This window comes from Vombatus ursinus, unplaced genomic scaffold, assembly GCF_900497805.2.
Source record: "Vombatus ursinus unplaced genomic scaffold, bare-nosed wombat genome assembly UNPS02014778.1, whole genome shotgun sequence".
NCBI lineage: Eukaryota > Metazoa > Chordata > Mammalia > Diprotodontia > Vombatidae > Vombatus > Vombatus ursinus.
This window is the reverse complement of record NW_020954556.1, coordinates 45,349,229-45,361,861: the sequence shown is the minus strand read 5'-3', so window position 1 is coordinate 45,361,861 and position 12,633 is coordinate 45,349,229. Positions and strand designations below refer to the sequence as shown.

The following is a 12,633-nucleotide window of genomic DNA, read 5'->3' as shown; positions in this document are numbered from 1 at the left end:
GATGTTTAAGAATAGGATTTGGATGGGGTAGCTAGGTGGTGCAGTGGATAGAGCAGCACTGGCCCTGGACTCAGGAGGACCTGAGTTCAAATCTTGCCTTAGACACTTGACACTTACTATCTGTGTGACCCTGGGCAAGTCACTTAACCCCACTGCCTAGCCAAGAAAAAAGAAAAAAAGTAGGATTTGGATTTATGAACTGTGGCTTAAAGCATAGAAATTACAGACTTCTAGCCAGGGATGGAGTGTAGGTAAAAAGGTATTTGGCTAGAATATTACAAATCTAATCAAAAGAGTTTTAAATTGAAAATAAAGTGGGAGAGAAAAATACCTCCTATGTATATTCACCAAGCTAGATGCCAAAAAAAAAAGCTAAGTAGAAAAGGAACACTATCAAGTATTACCCCATATCCCCTTCACCAGATGTCCACAGGAGACAAAATTGAGAAAAGAGTCATAAAAACCTTGACCTCTGATGTTTGTACAGAAATATACAAAATAACAAGAAAGATGCACTAAAAATCCTAGAGTAAGGAGGCGAATTTGACCTCAGTGACTATGTCACTGAGACCTGGTATGTAGCAGAAGGGGTTCTTCTTCAGGTATGGTTTAGACTAGCCATTTGACTGAGATCTTGTCTGTCTATGAAATTACATGATTTCCCCCAAGGTTCACATCATTTCAATCCCAGTGACTTCTTCCTTGTTTGTTCTTGTATCTTTTAAAGGATAGAATCATCACTGAAGTGAGACAAGAAATTATTAGCACCCCTGCTTTGGGCAAAAAGAAATAGCTAGCTCCTGTAAAAATCCAAGTAATGGAAGTATATACCATGGTGAAAATAAGTAGCATAGGTCCAGTTTGAGTTTGGTGTTTGGTGGTAACGCTGTGTTTTAAGAAGATATATTCATAAGCAAATCCAGGAACCAAAATAGGAGGCAGGATGAAAATCTTCATTTGGGTAAAAATCAGCAGAGGCAGAAATAGGAGTAACATTACCATTGGAGTATGCTGTAGCTCACTTTAACTGGGCCAAAAGAGAAAGTAGTTGTTTTTGAGAAACAGATCATAATTCTATTCTAGAAGCATTTATATAGTATGATGTGCGACTCCATTACTTGGATTTTTACAGGACCTAACTATTCTTGTTTTACTTCAGTGATGATTTTATCCTTTAAAAGATACAAGAACAAACAAGGAAGAAGTTACTGGGATGGAAATGATGTGAACCTTGGGGGAAATCATGTAATTTCATAGATGGACAAGATCTCAGTCACTGGCTAGTCTAAACCATACCTGAAGAAGAATCCCTTCTGCTCCATACCAGACATCCTTCCTCAAGGCATCGGTTCAGGGTGAACTTTGTTCTAACGGCCTGTATGGAGGTGGGGAAACCTGCGGCCTAGAGGCCACATGTTGCCCTCTAGGTCCTCAAGTGCGGACCTTTGACTGAATCGAAACCTAACAGAACAAATCACCTTAATAAAAGGAATTGTTCTGTAAAACTTGGACTCAGTCAAAAGGCTGCATCCAAGGACCTAGAAGGCCACAGGTTCCCCACCTCAGGCCTATACCAACTTAGGGTAGCTTAAATCATCAGTGAGTTTTTTCTTAAAGCCCAGATTAACATCCTTGCAACTTCCATCCATTGCTTCTATTCTGTTTTCTGGAGCCAAGCAAAACAGGTCTAGTTCCTCTTCTATGCATCAGAACTTGATGCACTTGAAAACAGCTCTCTAGTTTTCTTTGCCTCAAGACTTTTTCTCCAGGCTAAAGATGCCATGCCCAGTTCTTTCAACCTGTTCTCATGATATGAGCTTGAAACCCTTCATCATCCTGGTTGTTTTTCTGGATGCTCAGGTTTATCAGAACTCTTCCTAAAATGTGTTACCCAGAATTGAAGAATGTGTTCTGACCGTAGCAGACTGCATTGAGACTATCACCTTCTTATTTTTCTTGGCTGCCACAACAGGCTATTGACATAAAATTCAGATTGCTAACTAACCGTTGCATCTTAGAGTTGTGATTAAAGAGATGAAATCTTGGTGTATTTGAAAAGCTCCCTAAGTTTTGGGACAGCAGATTGCAAAGGGTTCAGAAATAAGGTAGATAGGTTTCTACAGACTAAAAATTGGAGGGGGGCACCTGGAGTACAGTAGAGTCAGTTCTGAAGATACTTCATTCAGCAAATATTTTTTAAGTGTTTACTGTGTGTTAAGCACTGTGAAAACAGAAAAACGTTCCATTGAGGAGGGGGATAAAAAAATAACACCAATAGTGAATACACCAATCAAACTTAAATTTTTGTTTTTTTTTTTAAATTTATATATTTTTAGTTTTCAGCATTCACTTTTATATTTTGAATTCAATCATATTAAACCTATTTCCACATTAGTTATGTTGTGAAAGAAGAATGAGAACAAAAGGGAAAAACCATGAGAAAGAAGAAAAAAAAAGAAAAAACAGTATGCTTTGATCTCATTCACTCCATAGTTCTTTCTCTAGATGTGGATAGCATTTTCCATCATGAGTCTTCTGAAATTGTCTTAGATGATTGCATTGCTGAGAAGCACTAAGTCTATCAAAGTTGGTCATTGCACAATGTTGCTGTTGCTGTGTACAATGTTCTCCTGGTTCTGCTCACTTCACTCAGCATCAGTTCATGTAAGGCTTTCCAGGTTTTTTTGAAATCTACCTGCTCATCATTTCTTATGGTGTGATAGTATTCCATTACATTCATATACCACAACTTGTTAAGTCATTCCCCAATTGATGGGCATCCCCTCAATTTCCAATTCTTTGCCACCACAAAAAGAACTGCTATGAATATTTTTGTACATGTAGGTCCTTTTCCCTTTTTTATGATCTCTTTGCGATACAGACATAGTAGGGTATGCACAGTTTTATAGCTTTGGGCATAGTTCCAAATTGCTTTCCAGAATGGTTGGATCACATAACACTTACTAGCTGTGTGACCCTAGGCAAGTCGCTTAACCCCACTGCCTAGCCAAAAAAAAAAAGAATGGTTGGATCAGTTCACAACTCTACCAACAATGCATTAGTATTCTAATTTTCCCACATCTTCTCCAACATTTATCATTTTCCTATTTTGTCTTGTTAGCCAATTTGATAGCTGTGATACAACATCTCAGAGTTGTTTTAATTTGTGTTTCTCTGATCAATAAATGATTTAGAGCATTTTTTCACATGACTATAGATAGCTTCAGTTTCTTCATCTGAAAACTGCCTGTTCATTTCCTTTGATCATTTATCAGTTGGGGAATGACTTTTATATTCTTATAAATTTGACTCAGTTCTCTATATATTTTAGAAATGAGGCCTTTATCAGAGATACTGACTATAACAATTGTTTCCCAGCTTTCTGCTTCCTTTCTAATCTTGGTTGCGTTGGCTTTATTTGTGCAAAAACTTTTTAATTTAATGTAATTAAAATGATATCTCTTGTTTGGTCATAAATTCTTCCATTCTCCATAGCTCTGATAGATAAACTTAAACTATTCCTTGTTCCCCTAATTTGCTTAGAGTATCACCTTTTATGTCTAAATTGTGTACTCATTTTGACTTTATCTTGTTATATGGTGTAAGATTGATTTGTGCCTAGTTTCTGCCATGCTATTTTCCAGTTTTCCCAGCAGTTTCTGTCAAATAGTGAGTTCTTATCCCAGAAGCTGGAGTCTTTGGATTTATCAAACAGTAGATTACTATAGTCCAATCAACTTAAATTAAAAAAAAAAAAAAACAGAGAAAATGCAAGCATAGAAAGACAACAGAGGATCAATGCAATAGCCTGACACAAGACTGTGAGATTAGTGTTGAGTGCTAAGTCTGAGCATGAACTAAAAAGGTAGGAAAAGTTAAGAATGACAAAACGATTTTTTTTTTTAGGCTATATTGGAGGAATTAGATGGGATGAAGAAAGGGAAGGAAGGTCACTGCTTAGGGTAGATAGGAAAATGACAACCGACAGAGAAAACAGTTCAACTCTTCTTTTCCTTCATTTTTCTCTTCATAGAAGATAGTCTTTGGGTTATTTGAAAGGACAGAGCAAAAATGATTGATAGGGAGTTGATACCCAACATACGTAGTGAAATAAAGTAAGAGAAAACCTAGGCAACCTTGATGAATTTAAGTTTCCTGACTCAAGTGAACAAACTCATGGTCTGTCACTCCAGATGCTGGACTGGGTTCGTAAATATCCTCCAACCCTTATAATCTGTGACCTTGGATAAGTCTCTTAGCTTCTCTGAGCCTCTTCTTCCTCGTCTGTAAAAAAGTTTGGACATTTATGGTCCTTTTCCACTCTCACTCTGTGATCCTATATATCCTAGGTGCTAAACAAACTGGCAAATGTGATTTCTGAGCTATTACCAGGTATCTTTGAAAGATCAGTGAGGATGGGGAAAATGTGGTAGGATTGGAGAAGGGCAAGTGTGTCCTTATTTCAGAAAACAAGGGAAACAAATGGAGCCGCCAAAATTCTAGAACGTATTATTAAAGATGTGTTCAGTGAGTATCTAGACAGAGAAGCAGGAAATCTCCGGAGCGATCATATGTATTTGAATTATAATTATGTGAAATAGTAATTTGTTCGTTTGCTCAATGGATATATGCTGTGTGAATTCATTTGGTTTTTTTGGGGGGGGTGGAATTCATTATTCACACTAATCAGGACCTAGCACTACTCTCATTCTCTCTCTCTCTCTCTCTCTCTCTCTCTCTCTCTCTCTCTCTCTCTTTCTCATATACATATCTCTTATGGTATAGAAAAGATAGGGAATTTCAGCTAGACATTGTTAATGTTTTCATATCAGCTTGGAAGGAGGTCTCCAGTGTTGTGCCCATGGATGTGGTAAGAGTTAAATGCAAAGGCCTACAGTTAACAGAATCAACTTCCCAAATACAAGATGAGGAGGCATAGTTTTAAAATAGTTTGTCTGAAAAAGATTTAGAGGATTTAAAGAACTACTGTCTTCGGCTGTATTAAATAGACACGCGGCACCCAGGAGTAAGAAAGCAATGGTCCTATTATGTGGTATCTTGTTCAGGCCACATTTGGAGTACTATGTTCTGATATTTTGGGAAGGACATTGATAAACTGAAGAGTGACTGGAGAAGAGTGACTGGATGTGTATTGGTTGAAGGAATTGGGTCCTCTGATACTCTGCCTGGACTCATTTCTCAACTGCTGGCATACTCCCACCATTTCTTAGTCTTCTATTCTTTTAGAATTCCCATTTGCAGAAGAACTCATCCCAATTTATGACCAAACAAGAGATAGAGAACATTATGAAATGCAAAATGGGTCATTTTGATTACATTCCAGCAAAGCAGTTTTACCTCATAATTCATTGTTTATGTTTACCATAGGTATTTTCTAAATTGTTGTGTTTTGTCATCATATTCTCCTTTGTTGTTTGCTTATTTTATTTTTCTCTTCATTGCATTTATCCAAGTTGACATGGTTTATAAATACTTTCAGTTTTGTTTCTGGTGTTTTTTGATATTCATTATCTTTCCTTTAGTTCATTTTAATTCATAATATTTGTTCATCAAGGTATAAGTTTAATTCAAATTCTTGTTTAAAGTTATAAAATTTTACTTGATAGATAAAACTTTTAGGAAGAGAATTGTATGTTGTCTAATGATAATTACTGTTGAATTGTTCGATCCTGTCATCTTTATCAAATTAGTAAGGCTGGCCATTACAGTTTAAGATTTAATTTCTCTGCAAGAACTTTGGAATAGATAAAGTGATCATAATTTTTTTATTACCCTTTAAATTTCATCTTACCATATTGAAGAAAAATGGAAGAGTGGAAGGTTTCCTATACTTGAATCTTGTTTCAAGTTGAAATCATATAATATGAAATAATTGTTTTGCCTTACCTGATCTTTTATAGATTCCTTCACTTCACTTTTTAAGGTGAACAGTTGTCTTGAGTAGGCTGATTACTGATGTGAACTGATGAAGTCTAGTTTGACTGGTCTCCAGTCCTTAGAATGCTTATTTGCTAAGGTTTAATTGCCTCAAAGACCAGACATCTCCCCATCCCAGCCACTTTTATGCTGTGGCACAATTAGAGTTAGGTTTCTTCGATCCCTACTCCTTATTCCTCATTTTTTATTAGGCAATTCAGGGAATGCTCTCATTTCAGTGATTTCTGGACTACTTCCACTGCCGTGCTTCACTAACAATGATGCAGTCCCCTTTAGTGCCACAGCAGCTCTTTGGTACTAATGAACTAGCACTTTGCATGTACTTGTACGTATTCCATTCTCTGTCATATTATAATTTATGTACACATTTCTTCTTTTCTGATAGATTACAGATTCTCATATTTGTAATCCTTGATATCTAGTATAATAACTTACACATAATAGGCACTAAATAAGTGTTTCATTGAATATATAAATAGACCTAAGATTATAATAGCATTCTTTCTTACAGAGACAACTAATTTTGCAATGGTTTATCATTTTATGCATGCTCCTATACAAAGCTACATTTGTAGTTATGTGAAAAGACATTGCTATTGAACTAATGTTTTTTATGTTGTCACCTTTTATCTTGTGGCTTCATAAAGCATAGGTTGACCAATTGTATTTCCCATCTATTTGTTGTTCTTTGGCTTTCCTTCTCCATCTGTTATGTAAGTGTCTTGCATGCACCTATTTCTGTACACATTGTTAAATGTTAGCTCTTTGAGGGCAAGGATTATTTTTTTTTCTTTTTTTGTACCTCTGTCCTTATCACATGCCTGTCACATACATATAAGCATTTAATAATTGCTTGTTGATTGTCTCTTTTTGTGTAGCCATTATAACTGATACATGATGCTTATGATACCTGAGCTTTCTACACCATATTAAGTATACCAACTACTTTACATACATGATCACATTTGAGCCTCACCACCTTGTGCAGCAGACAGCTAGGTGGCACAGTGAATAGAGTGGCGAACCTGGAATTAGGAAGACTTATCTTGCCTGAGTTCAGATCTGGCCTCAGACACTTATTAGCTGTGTGACCCTGGGCTAGTCAATTAATCCTGCTTGCCTCGGTTTCATCGTCTATAAAATGAGCTAGAGAAGGAAATGGCCATTCCAGTATCTTTGCAAAAAAAAAAAAAAAAATGGGGTTACAAAGAGTCGAGCATGACTGAGCAACAACAAAAACCATGTGAAGTATGTGTCATCATTTCTGTCTTAAAAATGTGGAAATTGAGGTTCAGAAAGATTAATTGGCCCAAGGACACAGAACCGCTGAAGGCCTGAGTTGGGATTCTGATCCAGGTCTTTCTGACTTCAAGTCTTTAAATAATTTTAGTATTTGTGGGTAAGAACATTATTCATAGCAAAAGGTTGTCATGGACAACTTCATTAGTTTTACACACTTGACTGTTTGAGCAGGGAAGTTTGCAGAAACTAATTCTTGGACTTGTGTCCTGGGCTTTCCCCAAAACTGGAAGCTTGAAAGCTGGTACTTTGTATTTTGTTCTAGCTTGTGATCAGAGATCAGTATTAAAGGTTAAACACAAGCTTCAGTAGTTTGAAATTTATAAATACAAGTGTCACCTTTCAAAAAATATTCTTTAACAGAATATCTCAAGTGTTACTAATATTAACTTTTCTCATTACAGAATCTGATATTGATGCAGCCACTGCAATGATGCTTTTAAATACATCCATTGAACAAGGAATTTTAGAATGTAAGAAATAAATTTTATCTTTTTGCTACAAAACATTTTGAACTTTTGAATATTTTTTTATTAGACTATGAGTGTTTAATGGTTTTATTTTTATGACCTTGGATTCCTGTTGCTCTGTGTTCTTGGTTAAAGCAAACTGTGTTTGCATGCAACATTAATTTTATAATAGGTCAAAGGATTTAATCACCTTAGTCCCACACCTTTATTTTTCATTTGAGAAAACTAAAACCCAGAAAGTTGGGCCCATGCATGACTCTCCCATGCAAGGAAGGTTACACGTAGTAGAACCAAGCTAACAAACCTATGTCCTTTGACTCCAAAATCTACTGCCTTTTGTACTCTACAGCGCTGAAATTTTCAGATGTACCAATAAAATGGTGAAATTACCAGCATTTTGAGAAGATTAAGTACAATTTTAGATAATCTATAGCTCTGCTGAGGAAAGATGCTGTGTAAATCCAAGTAGTATAGTTGTCTCAACAAGAAAATCTTGTATATGTAATAGCTCTTCATGTTGAGGTAAATGTTTTATTCATTGATTGAACTTCATTTTATGCAGGTGAGAAGCCCCTGCCACTCAAAACGGCTTTACAGAAGAAAAGGAGTTTTGTTAGTGCATTTAGCCATCCCAGTGCCATAAATTTACAAGAGAGTGATTCTGCAGTCAACAATATTGATCCAAAGGAGGATCACAATTACAGTGCGAGCAGCATAGCAACGCAGCGTTGTGCGTCCAGATCCAGTGTGTCTTCCTTATCTTCTGTTGATGAGGCGTATGAGTTTATCCCAAAGAATAACCTTGCAGGAAGTGATGGCAGTGAAGGGTTTCACAGTGAAGAAGATACAGACATTGACTATGAAGATGACCCTCTTGGAGACAGTGGCTATGTATCACAGCCTTGTGCAAATACCTCTGACAAAGACCAGCCCATCAAGAAGCCTAAAAGGGAGTCATGTCAGGAAATTGATGAGGAGCTTAAAGAGGCGGCTGGATCTCTGCTGCACCTTGCTGGAATCCGCACGTGTCTGGGTTCCCTGATAAGTACTGCAAAGATCCAAAAGCAAAGGAAAAAGTAGTAATACCAGATAGTGTGATTATTTTTTTTTTTAAATGTGGCAATACTCTTCTACTTTCTCTTCACAAGGGAGATCAAAGCCATAATGGACTTCTATAGCTGGGAGGTAGGGTGGGGGGTGGGGAGTGTGCTAATTACCTTTTTTCCTTTACACTTTTTTTTTAATCACTGCAATTAGGGTTATGCTTACCTAAGATTGGGCCAATCAATGCATGATTGAAGTGCTAATAGCATACTTCTTCTAATCATGGATTCAGAGATTTGGGGAACTTCCACAGAGAAATCCTCAGGCTCCCTCTTAAGATTGTAGACAAAATCTTTCCCACATAAATATCTTCTGTTGATGTAGTAAAATGGTTTAACTTGCCACTCAGTATAGCAATTTTTCCATTCTTTTTAAACCATTGAATACAGTGGATGAATTGGCTTAAAATGGTATTTTCCCTTTTACTCTGCTTATTTTATTCACCAATGTAGAATAGATATATATTTTAGTGAATGCTGGTTGAGACATGAACCAAGTGGGGGAAAAAGTTATATGTGAAAAGATCTTAGGTAGCTAAACTAGAATGATTGCTAGAAAGTTCTGTTTATACAAGTAGAAAATGGGAAAACTTGATTTTTAATGTAATTTCTAAGTCTACGCCATGTCTCTTATAACATCATCTTTTGAAATTATTTGGCTTATCTATTGTTATGTAGACTTTATTGGGGGCACTTTTGCTTTTACCCTAAGTGCTTTAAATCAGTAATTAGTTGGTCAGTTCTCTGTTAACCATTAAGTTCTCTTCATATAGCAGATAGCCAATGAAATGATAGTATATAATAATCTTCATTTTTGGCAGACCTTTGCAATGAGAGATTCTGTTCTCTCCCTCATATTTTCTTGTCTCCACAGGAACAGTTACAATTTCAAATTATAATCATTATAATTTGAATGGAGTGTGATCTAGAATTTGGTTCAGTTCAACAATTAAATGCCTACTATGTGCCAGGCACTAGAGATATAAAGACAAAAAAAGGAAGCAATACTTGCCCTTTAGGAACATGTAGTCTATATGAATAAAAGTTTTGAATGTTTACAGTTAAGTAATGATAGGTAATTTTGGAAAATCTATCTAAACCCAGGGTGAAATAAGCATAGTCTTAATATTTCAGAATTAGAAAAATTAAACCCCTTTGGAAAAAGCTGTATAATACCTAAATGTGCCATTAATCTTTAGCTAATAGATGTTACTGCTTCTAATAATGAATCCATTGGCTGAGGTAGTTAAGTATTATTTGAGCAATTCTACCTACATAAGAAGCGTTTCTAGGTTTGAAGTTATAGTTCTTCAGAAAAAAGCTAGAGATTTGAGGTAAATTCAGTATTTATTAAATGAAATTTTTCCCTCTCTGGGCTTTTGGAAGGAAATCTTTTAAAAGTTTATCCTTGTCCTCTGTCATCTCCTTTTTATTTAAGATTCTCCCTGTAGAATTTTTTTTTCCCTCAGAAAAACTTCCTTCCTCTTCCTGCCTTGTCAGGATTATGTTGCCTTGATGCTTTCAAATAATTTCAAGCTCTTAGGATTGTTAAAAGGGATAAAACAACAACCCTCTTGTTTAATTTTTAAAATTTGTTTGGGCATAATTTTCAAAGAAGAGGCATGTTAATAATAAATATCTTTCACAGAAACCTTAAGCAGGGATACGTAATGTTAAATGTTCTCCATTCTGTGTTAATGTCACCCATTTTAGTGATAAATGGACCTGATCGGCCTTGTTATTAGAATTAGGGGGGGTGTGAAGGTAGTCATTTTATTTATTGTTCATGAAAAATAGCTCTTAAGCACAACTAGGTTATATTTCTTAGATTTTTTTTTATTTTATCATATATGATGCAATTATCAGAGGACATTAGTATCCCTAGTTAATAACTGTTAGATAGTAAATGTAACACAAGTGCTTATTACCACAATTTTTACAATTTGCTCTTTCTTCTACTAGGTTCAAAATAGGGCTTTTTACTTGGTAAGATTGGGAGTTAGCTCTGTTTCATGGCTAGGCCCAATAGACTGGGTACAATTTATTTATGGTCTAGCAATTTGTTTATGACAAAGTTCAATTTTAACAACCACTTAAATGTCCCAGGGAGTTTGTCACAATGAAATTTTGTCATTGTGGCTAAAAACCATGATTTCAGTTCAAATATAATTTACCATATGTCAAAATAATAGAAATAGTATTAAAGATCCATATAATGTTCCCCTATTCAATTTTTTTACTTGCCATAGTTAGTATTCATTTTTCTTATCCCAAATAGAAATCAGTGTCTTCTAAATATATACATATAGATATGTATATGTATATATATACACATATTAATTTGCATGTGCAATGTCTTACCAAAAGTTATACTTTCATTTTTATTTTTCACATGTAGAGAAAGAACATAGCATTTCCGTATATATAGGAAGTATTTCTTTTAGTGAATCATCTCCTTCTTTCTCCAGCTTTGTAACATTAAGCTTTTCCTATCCCTCCCATATCCAGCATGGCTTCTCTTAAGTTAAAGAATTTTTTTTGTATATAGTACAAACTTAATGTAATTGGAATTGGGAAAGGGGGGGAAGCATAATTTTATCCTTTGCTTACTTTTTTTTTTCCTTTTTCCTTTCTCTTTTTGGGCTACTTTTCATGACCTTATGTAAAGGGTTCATACCAAATGGTCAGCTGAATTGTGTTTTAGCAGGAGTTCAAAGGTAGGAGGAAGTGTTTCTGGAGGAATGGGTGAGACCAGGTGGACCAGGAAGTCTCTCCTGCCAATTTAAGCAACAAACGTGGATACTTCACAGAGCTCTAAAGACTATTGTCTTGAATTCTACAGCAACTTTTTGACATTTTGTGGAGACCATAGCATTTGTTGAAATTTTGAGGCTTTCTGGTTTTCAACTTTCTCTAGAGTTCTTTGTTAGGCTGGAAAGGGAAAGCTTTGGTTAAAGCTAAGCTTGCTCAAATTTGTTAATAATGATGTAGTCAAAATATTTATTGACAGGAAAAGTAGAATATTTTAAGCATTATACCTGCCATTATTTTTAAAGCACACTCTTTGTATCTAACTGCCAGTGCCATTATCAAAACTTTTTTTAAAAATATAAATGTATGTTTCTATTCAGCTAAAGTACTTAATTTAAAAGTATTATGTTGCCATCATATAGTGATATGAAACAATTTACAATTGCCAAGTCATTTTAATTATTATTTATTTAAAGTAAAAATGTAGAAAAGCAATTTGAGTTACACTATCCCTTAATCCTGTTTTCTAATGTAGCATAAGGAATGTCCTGGACTGTAGAATAACTCTGCCTGTAGATGACCAGTTATGAGTGAACCTATTTTCAGTTCCAAGTTTTTTGCTCATTTTAAAAACAATTTACAAATGTTTAGTTTTTGTATCTAATCTCTGTTAATTAAAATGTTTATAAAGTTTATTTTTACCAAAGAGATGCAATTCATTATGATAAAGTATTGCAGAATAAACTTTGTTTTATAACATTTGTGCGTGCTTTTTTCATTGGGAATAGATGTGATACATTGTTGCAATATTTTTTTCTGATAACAATATTGGAATCATATCTCGAAAAATAATGCTGTGACTCTAAAAAAGAAATATGAGAAGACTCTCCTTTCTCCATCCCCTCCCAGCTTTTGTAGAGGCAGGAAGTCCCTGTTTTGTAGAACAGTACATAATACTCTCAGGGGTTTGGTGGGATTAATTTTGCTGATTTTTTTTCTCCTCTTCCTTTTTGTCTTTTTAAAAAATTGCTATATGGGATGTCTCTCTGGGA

General features: G+C 35.2%; 1 protein-coding gene across 4 annotated transcripts in view; it reads left to right on the top strand.

Annotated features, from left to right (window-relative positions):
• The window catches only part of FOXN2 (forkhead box N2), a 68,944-nt gene extending 56,604 nt beyond the window's left edge, over nt 1–12,340 (top strand). For all 4 annotated transcript variants that reach the window (XM_027865441.1, XM_027865444.1, XM_027865442.1 and 1 more), the window contains 2 exons: nt 7,662–7,730; nt 8,290–12,340. In XM_027865441.1, the coding sequence (XP_027721242.1) occupies nt 7,662–7,730; nt 8,290–8,807 (587 nt within the window). In that variant the 3' untranslated portion in view covers nt 8,808–12,340. The remainder of the gene's footprint in view (nt 1–7,661; nt 7,731–8,289) is intronic.
• The last annotated feature ends 293 nt before the right edge of the window (nt 12,341–12,633 follow it).